General features: G+C 47.3%; 1 protein-coding gene across 2 annotated transcripts in view; it reads right to left on the bottom strand.

Moving 5' to 3' along the window:
- Positions 1-16060: 16060 nt before the first annotated feature.
- The window catches only part of LOC142568381 (uncharacterized), a 55040-nt gene continuing 51906 nt past the window's right edge, over positions 16061-19194 (bottom strand). For both annotated transcript variants that reach the window (XM_075678380.1, XM_075678379.1), the window contains exon 2: positions 16061-18147. In XM_075678380.1, coding sequence (XP_075534495.1) covers positions 16149-17957 — 1809 coding nt within the window. In that variant the 5' untranslated portion in view covers positions 17958-18147 and the 3' untranslated portion in view covers positions 16061-16148. The remainder of the gene's footprint in view (positions 18148-19194) is intronic.

Raw genomic sequence — 19194 nt, 5'->3', positions numbered from 1 at the left:
ATAAAATAAACGTTGTGCATTCGCGACGAGCTAAATGACTCCATGCACCGGCTTAGTTGCGCAATGCTTGTTAATAAGATGCCAGATAACACGAAAACCTTTCAGTCGTGCCGATTTACAATATATGAGCGAGACGACGAGGTGTGCCAGCGCGCACCTTTTACAGCACGATTAGCGTTTTCGCGTGCTGTAGGGGAGCTCGCATGCGCAATCTTCATAAATGACCGCTTCAGGTACGTAGTCCTAGCCATTGTTTCCTGCAACATTGTTATAGAAGAGATGCTTTAAGACCAAAAAAATACAAAATTAGAAACGCGTGGGCTCGACCTCCGATCGGTATACACCTTTCACTACAGCCAAAAAAACCAGCGAGCGCCTTGTGCATAGATCGCCTGTTTCATTCTCACACAAAACGACTAAGAGCAGTTGCGGAATAGGTTCTCTAGTTTGCAACGATCGCGACGCAGCGTCAGGCACAAACGCAGAGTATTTGCCGAAACAGCGCGAGTGCAGGCAGAAAACTTAATGAACAGTGACACTTGCGTACTTAAATTTACTCTGGGTACTTTACTCTGGGTAATTTACTTAAATTTACTCTGGGTAATTTACTCTGGGAAAAGTGGTACTTTTCCCAATACTTTTCCCAATATTGCACGATTTGTGCATTGTGGCACACTGCACATGCGGTTGCTCTTCGCTCGTCGACAGTTTTTTTTTCCATATCGAAGAGTACCAAAACGCGAACACAGCTGCAGAAACCGCTTGAGCGGGAAATCCATCACCCCCTCCCGGGTTCCGAAAAAATCCGCGCGGCGGCGCTAGCGTATCTGGAAAGCGCCAATAATATAAGCACCTGGATTTGTAAGCACGAATTAGAGAGCTTTAGCAATGCCGTATTGCGGTACGGTAAGTGCGGTATACGGTACGGTATTACCGTTCCGTACTAACTTACCGCGATGACCGAAGACATTTTAGCTGCGTGTGCCGCTCGATGCGTACGGTAATGTGATAATGATGATGGCGGCTAACATTGGGGCTTTGCAGAATACAATAACTATGCGCTGAGCGCGAAATATTCATTTTGACAAATACTACAAAGCTTTAGCTTGTCCATACACGCATTATTCTTTACAGAAGTGCCCGGCTACGGCAAATTAGACGCCAGTCACAAGGCCGTTAGCGACCTCTTGTGACACTTCGTCCTGCAACACGTGAATCCTTTTGTTAGACTGGTGTTCTTGTCTAATAAATACATAAAAAAGGGTTTGTTTCTTGTAAATTGCACCGCTGCTGACACTTTACACCAGCAGATAAGTAGAATATAGTTAGTTACTGCAACAAAAACTCTGCGTCCCCTCTAAGTAAACTCTGCAACACTAGATGGCGCCACCTACCTGTTTTTTTTTATGTCACTGTTTACTTGTTGTTACTTCGTCGCTCCGCAGGAGGCGATTTAAAGTAACCTCTTGCCTTGGCATTATCATGGTAAAAAAAAAAGCACGCGAGACGTGGACTTTGTGGCCGACATCAGCTTCTCACTGTTTTGGCTACCGTAATACCGGTAATACCGTACCGTATACCGCACTTACCGTAGCGTAATACGGCACTGCTAAAACTCTCTAATTGTCACGGTCACAACCTAATTACCGTGCTAGCTGCACTCGTTCTAAGCACGACGCGCGCCGCATTTGGATAAACTGTTCGCGCTGCCGCCGTCGCTAAAGTCGCAGTGTTGGCGGCAGCGTGAAACGTTTATCCAAGCTGCGCGCATCGTGCTTAGAACGGGAGCCATCGCTGCGACCTTAGCGGCATTTTTTTTTTTTTCGAAGGCGAGCTATTGGAAAGCAGGTGAGACGTCTTCGTACGAATGAGTGAAGACGTATTTCCTCTACAACGGGCAGCTTAAGATTCGATTGCGCCGATACGGAGAAATTTTCTTGTATACTTATCGCATAGCTAAGTAGCGAGTATGCCTGTGTACGCATGGGGTGGGCTTAGCTTCCGCACCTCGCCAGCAGTATCGTCACTTAACTTTCCTTTCAATTAATTACTACTGTATTGGTGGTAGTAAGGTAGCATACGATAATGCGCAGGATGACATTGTATTACGTAAATTGCAACTCGAAACTTCTAGTAAGAAAGAGACCAGCGAGTGATATATTGCTCGGGTTTCTACTATATCTTGAAATATAAAAGCAGGTGAGGACACTGATGCCTCTGAACTATGGGCGACAACAGGTGGTGCTAAACACAGCTGCCCACAAAAGCTCTCCACAAAGTTTGTGTAGATAGTTTGCTTGGGCATGTGGAATTCACGAAGCCTTTCTTATTCGGGTTGCAGGAAGAAACGTTGCATTGGAGAGCGCACTCTGTTAACTTAGTAGATAATGAATATCACTTTTTTTTTAGAAGCGGCGCGTGTTCTCGTACATGTCCATACGCAGTTTCACCCGTTCCTTTCTTTTTCCGTATCCTTTCGCCTCATTGCGCTTATACACCCGCCATGTGAGCAATAAATTGCGTGCACTGTGTGCTGTGACCTAGATCTCGTCTGCTTTCTTCCACGTTCCACGCCAGAAAGAATTTTTCCTTGTTTAAATATTGTGTGACGACCTTGCGCAACTGCACGTCACACATAGGCTTGCGCTTAGGAAGCGCAGATTAAAGAAAATGTCGAAATCGCGCATATCGTGTCCGGGAATGATTTGCAGAAATTTAGGAGCGTTGTATACTCTGCTTGTATACGCCAAACGCAAGTTGAACCATGGCTCGTAAGAAAAAAGATATTGTGCCGTTTACAATCATTGCTAGCGCGCATTGAGAAGGTAACTACATCCGGCGGGGTGGCGTCTAGTGCACTTGGGCGTTTCGCTGCTAAGCCCGAGGGTGCGGGATCGAATCCTGGTCGCGGAGGCCGCATTTCGATGAGGGCGAAATGCAAAAATGGCCCTGTCCCGTGCATTGGGTGTACACGTGGAAGAACCCTAAGTGGCGAAAATTAATCCAGAGATCCGAACTACGGCGTGTCTCATAATCATACCGTAGTTTTGCCACGTAAGACGCCAGAATATAGGGTGGGGACATTTATTAGCGACCGTGGTGTCGTTAAATGAAGACATGCTGACGAACTAGTTGGTTTTCCTTTTTTTACCTTCTTTCTTGCTTTCCGTGTGTCCTGGAGCCCGCGTTTCAAATTTAGCTGTAATTATAGCGAGCTGATTTGACGGCCGGATTGGGACCTTGAAGAGAAAACGGTGATTCTACATTGTCCTTGAAAAAAATTTTCAGCGGCGGAACACAGGCCTCATATAGCCGAGTTAAGTGCAAGCATCTCTACCTAGGTGGTGCTACAGTTGCCAACACACACGCCAATTCTCGCACATAACCCAACTAGTTAGTCGTAACGATCTGCTATAGTGGCATGCAGCGACTAAAAAAACTAGTTTCGAGAAATCGCTGATTCATTGAGCGCCCGTTAGCGCCCTTTATGCTTGAACCGTTTCGTGCCGAAACTGAAACCGCTCATTTTTTTCGGTTCAGTTCGGGTTCAGGTACACTATAAGAATATGGGTTAGGGATCAGTTCCGGCTAGAATTCAGGTACGGTTTTCGGTTCGGGTTGAGAAGACAAACCTGTTAATAAAATCGAAAGCTATTTGTCGAACCGTACTTTCCGTGTAAAGGTTGACCAGGCGTTGTCCACGTCTTTCAACCAAGAAACTGGCATTACACAAGACGGCGGGATCAATTATACACTTTTCATGGTGAAATATGTCCAGCTTGAGCTAAATAATCTGGTTAAATGAGCTGATAAACGTGGTTTTGGGTTGAGTCTGCACAAAGTTCATGAATTTTTTTTTTCACAAATAAGAGAGGAATCGTACGAGAGCCTGCTATTGGGTAGTACACCATCTGTAAGCACAGAACTTTTTCGGCATCATTTTGGACTCAAAACTGACATTCATTCCCCACAATAAATACTTGAAAGCTAAACGCCTGAAGACAATTAACTTATTGAAATCTCTATTAGATTCAACATGGGGCATTCACACGAAACGCCTTTTTGAACTTGTATAGAACCCCCGTCGGCTCACGTCTTGACATTTGCCTCGCGACCGGTGCCTTTAGGACAAGCCCTGCACAAATTGTTTAAGTAGAGTCATATATGTGTAGTCACTGCATCTTCAAAGCTCACATTCCAGTTTCACGATATTTTCTGAAAATAACTGCAAACGGTGCGCATCCTTCCTATTACACCATTACCGATGCCACATGTACTATGCTTCCATAACTGACCTACAGCGAAGCTTTCGTTCTCATTCCATGTGTGAAAACTCAGTGAAGGAATAAGTGTCGCAGTGCCTGAACGTTACCTGATGGCTCCAGCGAAGCCGCCGCCACCGTGATAGTGGCAGCTGGTAGAATGTGACGCATCGTTTGTAGAAGTCACGAAGAACGCTTCAGAGATACACATTCGTATGCGCTTCCTAGAGCTTTAGGCGAAGTACGGTTGTACTGAATTTCACGCACCAAAGTCGCACGCTTGGATTTTCTTATGCATTAGTCGGTTCATCCTTCTCGTAACAGTATTGCTGTTTGCACACGAAAACAAGTATTTTTACTGCTGAGCCCTATGCAATATTGTCCGCAATAAAACGCAAATAAATTAAAATTACAGAAGGTAATTTCGTTTACAGATTCAGTGCAGTAAAGGCAATATTTATTGCTTTTACTACACTTTCATGTATTACGGCACTTTTGTGTCTTTGCAATCATTTCCAATTCATTACAAAGACACAAAATCCCTGTATTTAACTACTTTTATTCGCTGCCATGCTACCTACGCATGTAACCAACATGTTATAGTGTGCTGTGCGTTCGGGCACAAATGAATCGGGGGTATGCTCTTAAAGAAGTTTGCAGCCTTTGTGGCTCATCTTGTCCCACAACAGTAATCGTCATCTGCTTTGCTTGCGTTTCCTTTCTTGAAAATTGTGTCCTGTCTAGAATGCTATGTCACGCTGATAGCGCGCATGCCGTTCGTGGCATGGAAGTACCGGGCGCACAGTGTTAAAGAAAGGAAATGGCGGTAAGAAAGATCGGGATTATTATTTGTGGAACAAGATAAGCCCTATAGGGTGCGAACTTTTTTAAGAGTCTAACGTGCTTGGAGATCATTTAGCTACATCCATAGCAATGAATACAAGAGTTATCCAAGACCGATCTTTGTGAGTTACAATAATACAAAGCCAACAGTCCTAGAAACCAATAAAAGCATAGGTTAAATTACTGGTTTATATGTAGAAGTGCTAAGGGTATGTGCCAGTAGGTGTGTGCCGCTCTTCAATGAATGTCTTCGACACCACGTTTGGTGAATAGGTATAAGTACCACTGGGAATATCTGCTGATCTACCATGACGGAAAATATCGCCCCGTACAACAGTGCAATGCACTGCACAATGTTTATTCGGATAATGTTTACGTGCTCTGCGCATTACACGTTGTGCTCACACATCGTGTGGCATGTTGAGCGTTGATGTGCTTGTGCTTTGTGTTGCATAGATCCTCTGCGTAATTAAAAAAAAAAGTACCCTATGAGACAATGCCGTTTCCTGTATCCGTATCTTGCAGCGCATTTGTCACAATTTGTACAGTGGTCACTTGTGATGCCTTTCTCGCAGTATGCTCTATGGAGGAGCCTGTATTAAAGAAGTAACACTACTCGAACTGAATGCGGTTAAAACATTTCTGTAATCTCTTCGCACGAGAATATTGCACAATGCATTTGGTTAGGCTATACATACATCGATAACTTCGTCTCCCAATGCTATACGTAAAGGTGTTTTGGCGTTGCCATGCCTACAACGGTGTAGAAAAATGTTTTGGTGATCTCAGTGCACAACGGTTCTTGGGACAGCTTTGGGAAATGTTTCAGCCGATGTAGAACTGAGTGTGAGCCTCAGGCCCTACGCGTGAGTGCGATTTCCCTGGGCGCTTCATTGATGGAAGTGTTTGTTAGCAAATGAAATCTACAACATTTCTCTGGAGAAAATTATTTTAAATGTGAAATAGTCTAGTCGCTCATACTGTGAAATATTTATGCATGCAAATTCGTCTGATGTATTGCTTCTTTTTACTTAGTACACACTAGACCCCGTTTTAGGCTGCCAGTTAATTCTTGTATATGGGTTTTTACGTGCCAAAACCATCTGATTTTGAGGCACGCCGTAGGGGGGGGGGGAGGGCTAAAACCTGCGACCTTGTGCTTAGCAACCCAACACCATAGCCACCAAGCAACCACGCCGTGTTACTACGATTTGTTGGTATTCGCTCTGCTGAGTTGTTATGCTTCGAATAGGAAAGGTAGATTTATTTATTTATCTATTTATTTATTGTACCGTCAGGGCATACAATGCATTAGATAGGGAAGGGGCTAACATCACATGTATAAAGAGAAAAAAGAAAGAAAATTAAGCCAGATAACGCAATGAGAAATTAAGCAAACATGTGATAAAATAAATTCTTAGCGCAACTGAAATGGTGTTTTCAGGCATACAAACGAACAAAAACAAGCAAAAGAATACGTAAACTGAACAGGTATGAATTTTCAGCTAGGCTGTGGTTGTTTGTTTCGGAGTCAGTTCATGTCGTGTTCTTTTTTTCTTTTTTTGGTGCCGTACTTCCTTCCTCACGCCGATTTATAACGTTCTTATATATTATTCGTCTACTGGTATTTTTCTTTAAGAATTATACATGCGGCGTGCAGAATGTGGCATATATGTGCCACAAGCGCCCAAACTTTTTTTTTATATCAGTCTATGACAGTTAAGCTTAACGTAATTCAAATGAGAATTCAAAATTCAGAATAATTCAGATAATTCACAATAATAGTTTCCAAGAGGGGCTTGTATTCCTCGATATTCACCGCCATGGCTTCGTTCTTGTCATGCACAGATGTTTGCTTGACCTTTTTATGACGACGAATTTCCGCCAATGGCCACCTGAATCTTATCTGCAAATGCTATGTTACACTGTTGTGAAATTGTGGTTTAAACAGGGCTTTACGCGCAACTTAGGTGTTCATTAAAATGCTGTCGCTTACCTATCTGCTATTTATGACTTAAAAAGCGGAAACAGCACTCATAAATCATTTATTCGTGGTTTCTTGCAGGTTGGCTCCATGTGGCAACAGCAGTTTCGCCGTAAACGAAACTCAGCCAGACGCAAACAGGAATCATTGGCTTCTGGCACAGGCTTTTCTTTGTCGCATTTGTGCACATTATTAAAGGCACTCTAACCATGACATCGAAGATTTGCCAGTCATTGATGCACACAAGCCAAATTACTAGGGCATTTAAATCCCACTTTGCAACGCCAGGAAGCCGCAGTTGCTTCTCCTGCAAAATTTTTCTACGCGACATTGCAGATAAAGAGAATATAGATGGCCTGGCCACTTCTGAAACTGTTGCGGCACTGTTGAACAGCCGTTGGCTCTCACCGCTGCTGTTCAGGTCTAGCATACACCTACATCCTATTTAAGATCTATATCCTTAGTGACTGACTACGAAATATCGCGTGAGTTTTCTTATTTCACCGGCAGGCTTCAATCCTCAAGTAAACCCCCAAGTTTAGGTCTCGGGTAAGGCCAGCGTGAACGGCACCAATATAAGAATTGTCACTCGTGAGGGCATACTGAAAGCCACTGAATGAATGGGTTCTTCTCACAACAATGCTCCAGCGAAGATTGACCTGGCTGTGTCAGCTCTAATATTTTCCTCGCAGTTACCACATTTTTTATTTTGAAAGTGGATGTTCGAAAGACATAAAATCTCTAAATGTACCTCTACGTTAGGCTAACGAGTACAGCTAACAAATTCTGGTTAGAGATAGACAGACAGTAGACTTTACAGAAAAGAGCACACGAGCGTGGGTGGCTCTTGCGCTGTGCACTGGGTGGGCCCCTCAGTCCAGGAGTCCAGCGGCCTTAGCTACCCTTCTCACTCGGTTGACCAGGTTGAGCTGGTCCGTCGAGTCTGAGCTGGACAGCGCTGCCACTCATTGCCGTGTGGTGGGGTGTGTTATGGGTGTGAGCTGTCGTGTACTTGCGCAAGCCCATACCACGTGGTAAAGGGTTGCGCATTGATCGCAGTGTGGCCACTTATAGGAATACAGCGCAAGGTGTATGGCGTGCTGGAGACTAAAGTGAAGATATGCACTAGTTTGGATTTTTGGCCATATTACGGCTTCCTGTCGCGTCAGAGCATTATGAGGCGGCGGTGTGTTCTTTGTCAAAAACGATAGTGTTGTAGGATGTGCGTGCATGTTAAAGGGACACTAAAGGTTACCAGAAACTCAAGTTAAAGTGGTAGAGCAATGTTCTAGAACGTCTAAGGCGTCAATATAATCGCGAACAGAGCTTTAGTAACCGAGAAATTGAGGTAAATGCATGACACGATTTGAGACCCCCCAGCGACATTCCGGTACTAGCCCGATGACGAAAGGACTCCTCATAATTTGTGTTACTAATACTCAACTACTCGTATTAAAAATATAATTTCATTCGATTGTAAGACGGAAAAAAATGCTACTTGTCTACGTCTATTCGATTCTAAGAAAAAATAACATTTTGACGTTACCCTTCAGTAATATGGGTGTTCGAAAGCTTTCGTTTTCGCTCGACTCTGCGCGCTCGACTCTGCGCCGCGCACGCTTTGGAGTTTCAGTAGTTTCGTTATCGCGTCGTGCTGTGAGGGTTCCGCTGGCGCGCGAAACTTTCATTAGGAACAAGCAGCGAGAATGCCACGTCCATGTGATGTCGTGGGAAGCCCTCGTTGCTTTCCCGCTCCGGAGAGCCGGTGTCGAGGCCGCCGTCGTAGTACGCAACGACGCCGGCAGTGCGAGCCCTCAGCAGCAGGTCGCGCTCGTCGGTGCTCAAATCGCCGAAGTTGAGCCCACCATCGCGAGCCAATCTGTCGGTGTCAGGGTCCATTGCGACGAGCGTCGAAGTTAGCGTCATAGAATGAAGTACAAGCTTATGGGCGTCTTGCGCTGGAGTTTGAGGTAGAGTAGCGGCGCCTGGTGGCGGTGCGGGAAACGACATCTGGGTCGTGCCAGCTTGGGTCGTATTGAGCCCTGGCTGTGGCGAAGCACGTTTCTAGGCCGAGTTTTGCGTCGATTCGCACATTTTTATGTCCTGTTGCGAGTGCGAAAAGGCTCGTCGCTTCTCATAGACCACGCCGACCACGCTGCGAGCTCGCCGCAGCCTATAGTTTAACGAAAACGGACTCTCCGTGTGCCGTGGGACGTAATGTGGGACGTAATTCGTTTCTACTTCTGCTAGCCACCATACTCCCGCTTTCGCTCTGCTGTCGGCTCTGTCTTGGCTCTGTTTCTGGCCGCGCGTTCGCATTTTGCGCAGAAAAGCCGTAGCGCCGTCTGCGGACGCCGTTCTACTCACCGATGGCGCAACGTCACTATGAGACCATGATGTCAGTACTCCTCGATCGGAAGGCGGGCGATTTGAACTGCGCTAGAGGTACGCGGACGCTTCAGAACGCATTTTCTCTTAAAATAAGTCTCTCCTTGGCACGAAACAAGCGTTTCGAGGTTTCTGTGATGGTATTTCAACAGTCTACGTTGACTTAATAGTAACCTTTAGTGTCCCTTTAATGGTATGGGCTCGGGGTGGAACTGCTCGGCGTGACCCTCTCGCGGCATCTGGTGTGCATCCGCTCGGGTGTAGGCGTGTGCCTGCTGATTACCGCGTAAGGACTCTTTCCCTGGAGTCCACACGACTTGTATGTATGGCGGGAGCTGGTGCGCCCCACTCAGGATGCGATGTGCGGCCCCGGACATTGTTCTCTGAAAAAGAGATCGCCGCCTTTTCTGCAGTCTCAGGGTTTTGTGCGCGTACTGTGGCAGACGCTAGCTCTCTGCCCTCGGAATCTACGACGTTCAGGGCGTAAGCGTTTATTTTTTGTCCACACGACTTGTATATATGGCGGGAGCTGGTGCGCCCCAATTTCCTTGTGGTACGTGTGTGTCCATGTTGCGTGGAATTGGGTGCTATGCACAGAGCACAGAGATTCGCAGATGTTTGGAGGAATTCTTTCTTTTTGATCCGTGGTGGCTTTAAAGGTTTCGCCGGTAGCTCAGCCGTTGTAGTACTGATCTTCTGGTGGGCGTGAGTTCCAGTCGTTCTAATTGACTGGCTTTGTGAGCTTCAACTAGTTCTTGGTAGGAATTGTGTAAGCCTATCTTGAGAAGTCTTGTAGTCGAAGCCGTGGATGGTAGCCCCAGGGCGATTTTGATGGCTTTGCGTATTTGAATGTCAAGTTTTTCTACCTCTGCATTTCTCAGCGCGAGCTAGAGCGGGCCGTATGTTATAAGACCGGTGAGGGGTGCTTGCACCTGGCGTAGTGTGTCTTGTTCTTTAAGTCCGCTTCCATGGCTTGCAACTCCGCTAACGAGATGCGTGAGCTGTGATAGCGTTCACTGTAGTCGCGGAAGGGTGGCTGCCCCGGATCCGTCTTTGTGGATGTGTAGCCCTAGAACTCGTAGGGTTTGCATTTGTGGGATGGGCGTTCCATTGAGGGTGACGTCTGGATCGCGTTCATCGTAGCCGGATGGTCTGCCTCTCATTCTTGACTTGAGGATGAGGTGTTCCGACTTCTCGGGAGCGCAGTGGAGGCCTAATTTTCGCAAGTAGCTCTCGATGTTATCTACTGCGTCCTGTAGGCGTGTTTCTTGCGTTCCGGTGCTTCAGGTCCTTGTCCATAACGTGATATCATCTGCATAAAAACCGTGTCGAAAGTCTGGTATGGCGTCGAGGAGGCTGAGTAGTTTGACCACGGCGACGTTGAATAGCAACGGCGATATTTCCGAAACCTGCGGGGTGCCTTTGCTCAATAGTCGGAAGCTGTCGCTGCGCAGGTTGTATATTCCAACTGCGGCCGTGCGGTCCGTGAACAAATTCCTGACATAGTCGTATGTCCCAGACCCGAAGCCCAGGTTTACGAGGTTGCAGAGGATAGTTTTTGTGATTGCGTTGTGAAAAGTAAAAAAAAAGAGTGAGAAGCAAAAAAACAATAACACATAAAAAGAATAAGAAAAAAAAATAATAAAAATAACTAAGACGAAACAAATAACTAAGTTATGTGTTAGCGCCTTTATTCAATCAATATACCATAACCATCATTAGAACCTAGTATAGCTATTGAGCAATACAGCCTCGCTGGTCTTCCATCTTCTCATAGTGGAAGGGCTCTGAATTTTTTGAAAATGATATTTCAAGATATCCGGCTTAGTATCAACAAGTTTCAGCAGACTGCACCGAGAGGGTAGCCCCTTCTTACAACATGTGCACATTGGCACTTAGTCGAAACATTGCTGGGGCGACAAAGCCGTGTATTGTTCATGGATGGGCGGTGAAGTCGCACGACCGGTGCGAATCGTTTTGCAACCTCCCTGCAAATGGCACATTGAATTCAGGAAGAGTCGCCAAATTTTGACCGTACAGAGATATTATAGCTTGCGTTGGACGGGTAACGGCAGAGCGAATGTCATTCACTCAGTTTGAACTCGAAAGTTTGTGAGAGTCAGCAAGGAGCGAGAGAGAGTGTATATACTTGTCCACGTCTTGTGCCAGGGTCCGTCTGCGAGCACACGCCCGTTTGTGTATGCGTGCATTGGCATGTGTGTGCGTACGTACGTTCTTGTGCGTTTATACATGTGTGGTCGCGCGCAGATGTGTGTGTGTGTGTGTGGTCGCGCGCGCGCGCGCGTATGTGTGTGTGTGTGTGTGTGTGTGTGTGTGTGTGCGTGTGTGTGTGTGTGTGTGTGTGTGTGTGTGTGTGTGTGTGTGTGTGTGTGTGTGTGTGTGTGTGTGTGTGTGTGTGGGTGTGTGTGGGTGCGCGCGCGCGCGCGCGAAAGAGAGAATGAGCGAGCGAGTGAGCAATTCCCTGCATACATCCACACTAGGAGACAAATCAGATATAGAGTTCATGGAAACTCAAAATAAATCCACCAGACAAGAATGAATGACTGCATTCAGAACATTAGAGCATTGTGTCTTTCTAAAAGCGAAACCGACGCAGAAAAGAGTGGACCACCTTACGAGGTCGCAGGATTTCGACAAGGGCGAAAAAAAAAACGCCTGTGCCCCGTACATTCGGGGCACGTTAAAAATCATTTGTGGTTAAAATTAATCTGGAGTCCCCCACTACGACGTCACTCATAATCGAATCATGGTTTTCGCACGTAAAACTACAGAATTACTTCATTCACTTCGACCATCTTGCTCAAGGTCACGATTATAACGCTGTGACCGATGCGACACTGACAGCGTTTTAAATGAGAGGGGAAAAACCAATGGCGTCATCCGCAGCAACGCTCGATTTCATCCATCATCCACCGTGACAGCTGTGCCGCAGACCTTATTTGTTGGCGCTGTGCCCACGTTTACCGCCGAGCTTCATACAACCGCATCGCGAATCTTCAAGTTGTGGCATATACGTAAAAATAAAAGCGCCTCTGACGGTAATATCGCCTCCCTGTATTTCATCACGATGGCAACATCATCATCGGTACGGCCCCGTGAGGAGCTGCTAAGGAGGGGCGGAATCTTCTAACAGTTCGGAAAACAAACGGTTCACTTCGCTTCATGTGATTGGTCACAATTATGTTTGCGGCACCGGCTGTCACAGACCGCGGGACGGCACTGCAAGTTATGAACACGTCACGCATACGTCAATTATTTTCAAAGCAAACCCGTCGTCGGCTAAGAGTGTAACCGGCGAAGAGGCAGCTTACTTTTGGTTCGGTTGCTGTGGCTTGACTGGTGGCTTGCGAAACTGGCTGCGCGACGCCGGAGACACGCTGGCGTCGCGCTTGCGTGCGTTGGTTGCTACGGGGGCTATCGCTTGCCCTTGTCTGCTTGGCGTTGCTCTTTCGATATCTATGACGGCTGCAAATGCGATGCGCTTTCGAAGCATAGATTTTCTCACTACATTACCTAGAGGTAAATCTGGCGCTGCTGCGCTGTGGTATGCAAGGGAATGCCGGTATATTGTGGATTCGGATTGGCATCGTCCTCGTAGAGACAGGACACCTTGAAGACGCGCTTGGCAAATACCGTTCCGTCTGTCATAATGATTCATTTTCTACTGGAACAGCACGTGAAAAGCTGTTTTAGCTTTATTATTACGCGAAAACGCGTTTTGTTTAACTATGAGAACTTGTTAATGCGTGTACGACTACATGTTACGTAAAAAGTATCAGCGGGCCGCTAAAGTTGGAGGACAGACGACAAGGTTCGCGCTCGCTTTGAAACAGTTGGTCGTCTGTTCTTGCTTTTCTTCGCTTGGTCATGCATCGTGGGTGAGTAAAGATTAATATGCGTGAATGGAAACATTTTATGAAGATTTTACTTTGAGAACGCGTTATTTGCGTAGCCATATCCACGTTTTAGACGAAGCCTCTTACAACACCAGCCAACACGAGCCTCGCAGGCACATATACCGTCATTCCCATGACGGCACGGTGCCCCCTTGAAACTCCCATAGACGGTGGCGCCAGATTACCCTCTAGGTGTTATAGTGAGAAACTCTATGGTTCGAAGAGATGACGGATAATTATTTGCACCGCCCCTGTAGGCTTTCTAAGCAGACCTTTTGCAGCCTATATGTATACGCTATCAACTGGAGTAGACTCGAGTGACAGCGTACCAGCTAGCGGTCACTCCACGCAGAGAAAGGAATTGCGCGCTGCGGTTTATCGCCACCGGCCTGTCGGAAGCGAAGTATTAATCGGAATGGCCTAGATCTCCGTTGCCAACTCTGTCCACGAAGTTGCTCTCGCAATTGCTGTGTTGGCCAGCAGAAGCGCTGGGTGAGCCTTCCTAGGAACCCCGTTGTCAAAGCCAATGTCAAGGAGATATTTGCATGGCGAGATCGAATTCCCTGTGCTGTAGCCAGCGTCCATAGCCCGGAGATCACGATGCGGCAAACAGAAAGGTTAAACAAAGGCAGCTCCAGCGTTTCCTTTCTCGGCTGACAAAACCGCAGAGCCAGGAGGGGAAGATTGTGGAGATCTCTTAATTTGGTGCTCTTTTTGCTCTAGTTCGGGAGTGCCGCACTTTGGTTCTCAATTTCACGCACAGCGCGCACCGCCACCACCACACTCTTCTATTTTACTTCGCGCATGCAATGCAGGGCCCGTATATCGTAATGTTCGAGTTCATGTTCCATTGCTTCTATCACAGGACGCGCCGTGGGGCAGATCGCAGAGATAGCGGCAGCGCGGCGGCGAGCGAGTCATGTCCGAGCCGATAACGAAGGGCAATAAAAAGAAAAAGTTGATATAATAAAATTGTTTTTTGGCACGTAAAACTCCAGAATTCAATCTTTATTTTATTTTAATTCTGCCGTTGTTTATCGGCAGAATTAGTCCAACGAAATAAATTTATACTGTCAAGTGTCCTTTGTTCTTAGATAAATGCGTTAAGGCTATACGGATGCTGCTAAATTTTGAACATTAGTGAAGGGGATATGAAAAAGAAAGCAGTATGCAGACAATTGTATTCTCGCTGAATTTTTCTTTTGAACACTATTTTCACATGCTAAGTGGCTCAATCCTCAGGTTGGCAGCCCTGTATAGGTTTTTCTAGCACTAGGAGTGCTCCCTGCGAATTTACCTAAGCGAACAAGCATATAAAATATCCCAATCCGTCGAAAAAAAGAACCACTGTGTTGCCTACGCTGTTCCTGCACTGTGCACGAACCATGTGTGCACCACGCCCCCTTCTTCCTTTCCCCGAGATCAAATGAACCGCTGTTTGGCTTTCCTGGAAAGTGGCTTTCTACCGAAACATCCTGGTTTCCAGAGTATTAAAGCATTCAAGGTAGGGTGCGCTCGCTGGCAAGCATGAAGGGTGAGCAAAGTGAATGTATGCGTTCGCTTTCTTTAAGTAGATTGGCCGTAGCTCTGTGTGGGCGATGCTTTCGTGAGAACAAGGGGAATGGTTTCCCAACCCTTTCCTATGTGGTAATAACCGGCTTTTACTCTTTTTCTCTTCCCTAACTCCTCCAAGACGCGAAGACTGGCTCTATCTAAGGGTGGTCGAAAGTAACTTTTCTGCTCACCCTGAATCACTACCACTATGACTATACTTCGTTTTATTTGTTTTATTTACAGCCGGTGCCGTGTCCTTCGTTTTATTTCTTCAGTGCTTCATCCCGACCAGACGGGCTTCCGTCGAACCCTCGATTTCATATGACTATACTATTGCTGCACAAGCGAGTCCGAATAAGTCGACGTTTTGTTTTTGAAATAAGGGTGGAAGTAAGTGTGTGGACGAGATTCTTCAAACGAAATCAGCCTTACAGAACACTATTTTGGGGACCACAGTAACAATTATGCTAAAACCATTGGACACATTTGTATAAGTAGAGCTATATCTCCACGGTTAAAATATATTTGACGCCTCACGGTCATGACGCGGATGCGCAGACTTCCTGTCACTATTTCTTGTCGTTTTGACTTACGGATCCAATTTGGGACAGACATTTCTCAACATGTTTTTTTAAATTTCATGCAAGAGTGACCCTGTAAAATAGTTATGCAACTGCTTTACTGCAAAATATATCAGTGCTTGACAGGGGAACGCAACAAAAGCGCTGGTGCTGTGAGCGCCCTTGTCTTAAATTTGCGCTAGAACACTAGTCCGAAATATCGTACGAACAGAAAGTTAAGCCGCACCTCAACCCATGCAACGTTAGGCATATATCCACAAGGTTTTTGCTATTTCTTCCGTATAATAGTCCGCGTAGCACTGAAGACTTACGTTAACAATGCCGGTACTGTTTCTGAATCATAACTTCGTGTTAGCAGAAATAATGCACGCACATTAAAAACTTCAAGTAGGTTAGGATTTTGGCTGCAGAGCCTACAACGTGCAAAATTTTGAGGTGTCTCGTATTATATTTCCTTATTGCCGCCCTATGCACAGATAGGAAGGCTACGTGAACTACGTCAACGGTAATGCAAGGAGAAAGTAGCTGCACTTGGAATTTATTTCCGAAGGAAATCTACTCCATGATAGGCGAACGGGTGGCGGCGGCGGTGTACTGCGGAGAAAGTATGTTTTTTTTTTCAGTAGCGGTTCCTCGGCCTTGCCACACCGATGAACGATGTGGCGCAGCAGTAGCGGCCCACGCATGGACTGTCGTCACAGAGCTGGCCTTGCCAACGAAGCCTCTTGCCGTTTGGCAGAGTGTTCACGACTGCGTGGTGCTGCCTGATCCAGGACATAGTTTTCAGCGTGGAGGTGGTAGCCAAGTAGTGCACGTGAACCAATCGCAGTAGTGGCAATGCTTCCACCATGCGGGCGATAAAGTTTGCCACCGCGCTGTCCGTTGCCTGAGCTCCGGTCAGCAGGCACAATCTGCGCAGAGACTTTGCCGCAGTGAGTCTAGCAGCGAAGCAAGGCTTCTGCCCAAGCATCACGTGGCGAGCTGCTATGGTGAGTGTAGAGAGCCGTTCATTTGCGCAAAGGAGATGGCAAGGCCCGAAGTAGAAGACAGAGCCGGCGTCACTCACCATACTATCTAGGCTGAAGCGAAGGTCGGTGACTCGGCACCCAAGTAGGAACTTGAAACATAAGATCCTCGCGGTCTCAGCGATGTGAAGCCGCCACAGCCTAGTCTGCCTGTGCAGGCACTCGAAGTCACGCTCTGTGAACATCAAAGGCACCTTGCAGGCGGCGCATGGAGGAGTCTCGTCGTTGCTGACGTCCAGCTCCTCGAGGAAAAGGCAGCTTCGCGCCAGGCACTGAAGTGAGTTATGAGAATTCACGGCGCACGGCGGAAGGGCCAGCGAGCGCAGCTGAGACAAGGCCGGGCCCACGACTGAGCAGAAGTTGCAGACGAGCGAGAAGTGGCTCTTTGTCAGACTGAGCTCGGAGATGTTGGCAAGGCACGTTCGGAGGAACTTCCGCATTGGTTTCAGGAAGTCGGGAGCAGCTCTCGGGAGGCGTTCGAGCTGGACCTGTTCGAGCAGCAGGGCTAGCGAGAGGGACCTGACATCGTTCCAGTGCTCCGGGTGCTTCACTGCTCCGAGGAAGCGGCTGGCAGCTTCCGAGTCGGCTGGAACAGCCGCGACCGCGCGGCGCACTCCCTGAAGCGATGTCCTCATCTCCCAAACGTCCTCGAGTCGGATGAAGCTGCACAAGGTCTCGGGTGAGAGCCGGCCTTTGGGCGGAGGTACCCGCTCGCAAGTGCAAAGGAAGGTGCGCAGACCGGGCCTGGGCGTCTGCAGCCTGATATTGGCGTCGCCCATCGGTATTCCTACAGCATCCTTACGTATGACGTGAATGTGCAGGCTCTGCAGGCCGTGGCAACCATTCAAGACGCCCTCCAAGAAGTCTGCTGTCAGCGGAGTCGCTACAACTTCGACGTACATGGACTGTAGCTTTAGTGTCTGAGGCTCGCATTGCGTGCTTGTGCCCGCGAAAGCGTCTTTGTCCAGCCACGAATTGTAGCGGCGGTCCTCGTAAAGCGACCACTCTAGCTTCTTCATCTTCGCGAGCCTCTGTGAGAGCATTCGAAAAAGCGCCGGAGGCTCGACGACGCAGTTCACAACGCATAGCTCCTGTATGTTATCGCAGATGGCGACAAATCCAAGGAGGACGTCGGAGGGTAAAGCTAGGCAGTTGGTGAACCTCAATTGGCGCAAATTCTTCGTGTTCACCTTCTCGCAGTATTCACCAAGCGTACGTTCATCTGTGTCAGAAGTGAACGTTATTGCCTCGACGACCCGCATGCAGTTGGCGACTCCGGTGAGCTCAGCTGCTGCCTCGGTGAGAGCGAGGCGGGAGGCTCCGTCCAAGAGTTGGAATATCGATTCCCACGCTGCACGCGGGATTCCGCAAATTAACTCAGCACCGGGCGATGGTTGCGTCATAGTGAATCGGTTTGGTCACTACCTTGACCTTTGCTCAGCTGTGCGCTTTTTCGGTATTCTTGACGGGCCTGGCAAAAGGGATTTTCAAAACGCCGCAACTTTGCGCGAAGGGGCTTACTTCAGATGAAGTCTTGTTGCTGGTTGCCGGCCTTTCTTTGCAACAAGGCACCACTTGCCAAGGCGACCAATTCTGGAACGTGAAATAATTTCTGTTACAGTTAGTGCAGACATTCTGTAGACGAAACAAAGCGTCAGATTACAGGGCGCTTATGGTGCCTCTTCTCAACCCTGTCATAGCTAAGATAATTCATTAGGAGCCCTGCTGGAATGTCCCAACCATTTCGCAAACTGGGCGAGATATACGCGCTCACAAATAGTTTCAGGTGGCTTTACAGGAAGCGAAAGCTCATTTCACTATTTATTGGCGTCCAACAATAGTGTGATTGCTGCAATAGGGACAATTCGGACTGAAGCGGAAGCCATGAGCGCTGCCATTTAACAAGCCGCTGAAACCCAATGTCATTAAGAGCAACGCCAACAATTCTTGCATACGTAAGATGTTTCCCCTTGCTTGCAAACGCGATTGTAAAGCTCTCTAGCATTATTGACAAAGTACCGCTTTCCTGTAGTGAAAAGGTGCTCATGGGGAAAAGGTGTAAGCATCCGCGCCTCCACATATTGTGTTGCTTAGTGGGTTAACCGGGTTAGTGAGCCCACCCACATCTCTGAGAGTATTCTTCCATCCAATCCAGTTAATTAACCCTCGCTTTCCCGATAAGAACAACAAATATACGCAAGGACAAAATTAGCAGTACCACTTTTCAAATTCAATTTCAAATTTTAAACATTCACTTCTGAACCGCTGGTCGGTATACGTGCTGATTCCATCCTATTTTTCTTTCAAATGTTTTTTATTCTTCAGTGGTCCGAGCTGTTCTCCACCGACACTATTCCGGTGACCAGCCGGCCAGGAGACGTGGATATCAAAGGGACAAAATTGAACGAAAAAAAAATTCTGGCAGCACCCATTTTACGATGGCTGTCGAGCTGAATGCGATGAGCATGGAAGCAATGTAGCGAGACACCGCATTGCCACCGTCGAAACGCGTCATGTACGAGCCGTGTACTGCACTCGGGCTCCTCTCTCACGCATTCCACTGGACACGCTAAACCTCTTCGATGACACCTTGAGTCACTCGTTATGTACCACTCTTCGATCTGAAAAACAACTTCAAAA

Source organism: Dermacentor variabilis, unplaced genomic scaffold, assembly GCF_050947875.1.
Source record: "Dermacentor variabilis isolate Ectoservices unplaced genomic scaffold, ASM5094787v1 scaffold_18, whole genome shotgun sequence".
In the NCBI taxonomy this organism is placed as follows: Eukaryota; Metazoa; Arthropoda; class Arachnida; order Ixodida; family Ixodidae; genus Dermacentor; species Dermacentor variabilis.
The sequence above is the reverse complement of the archived record's forward strand: the minus strand, read 5'-3'. Positions and strand labels throughout refer to the sequence as shown.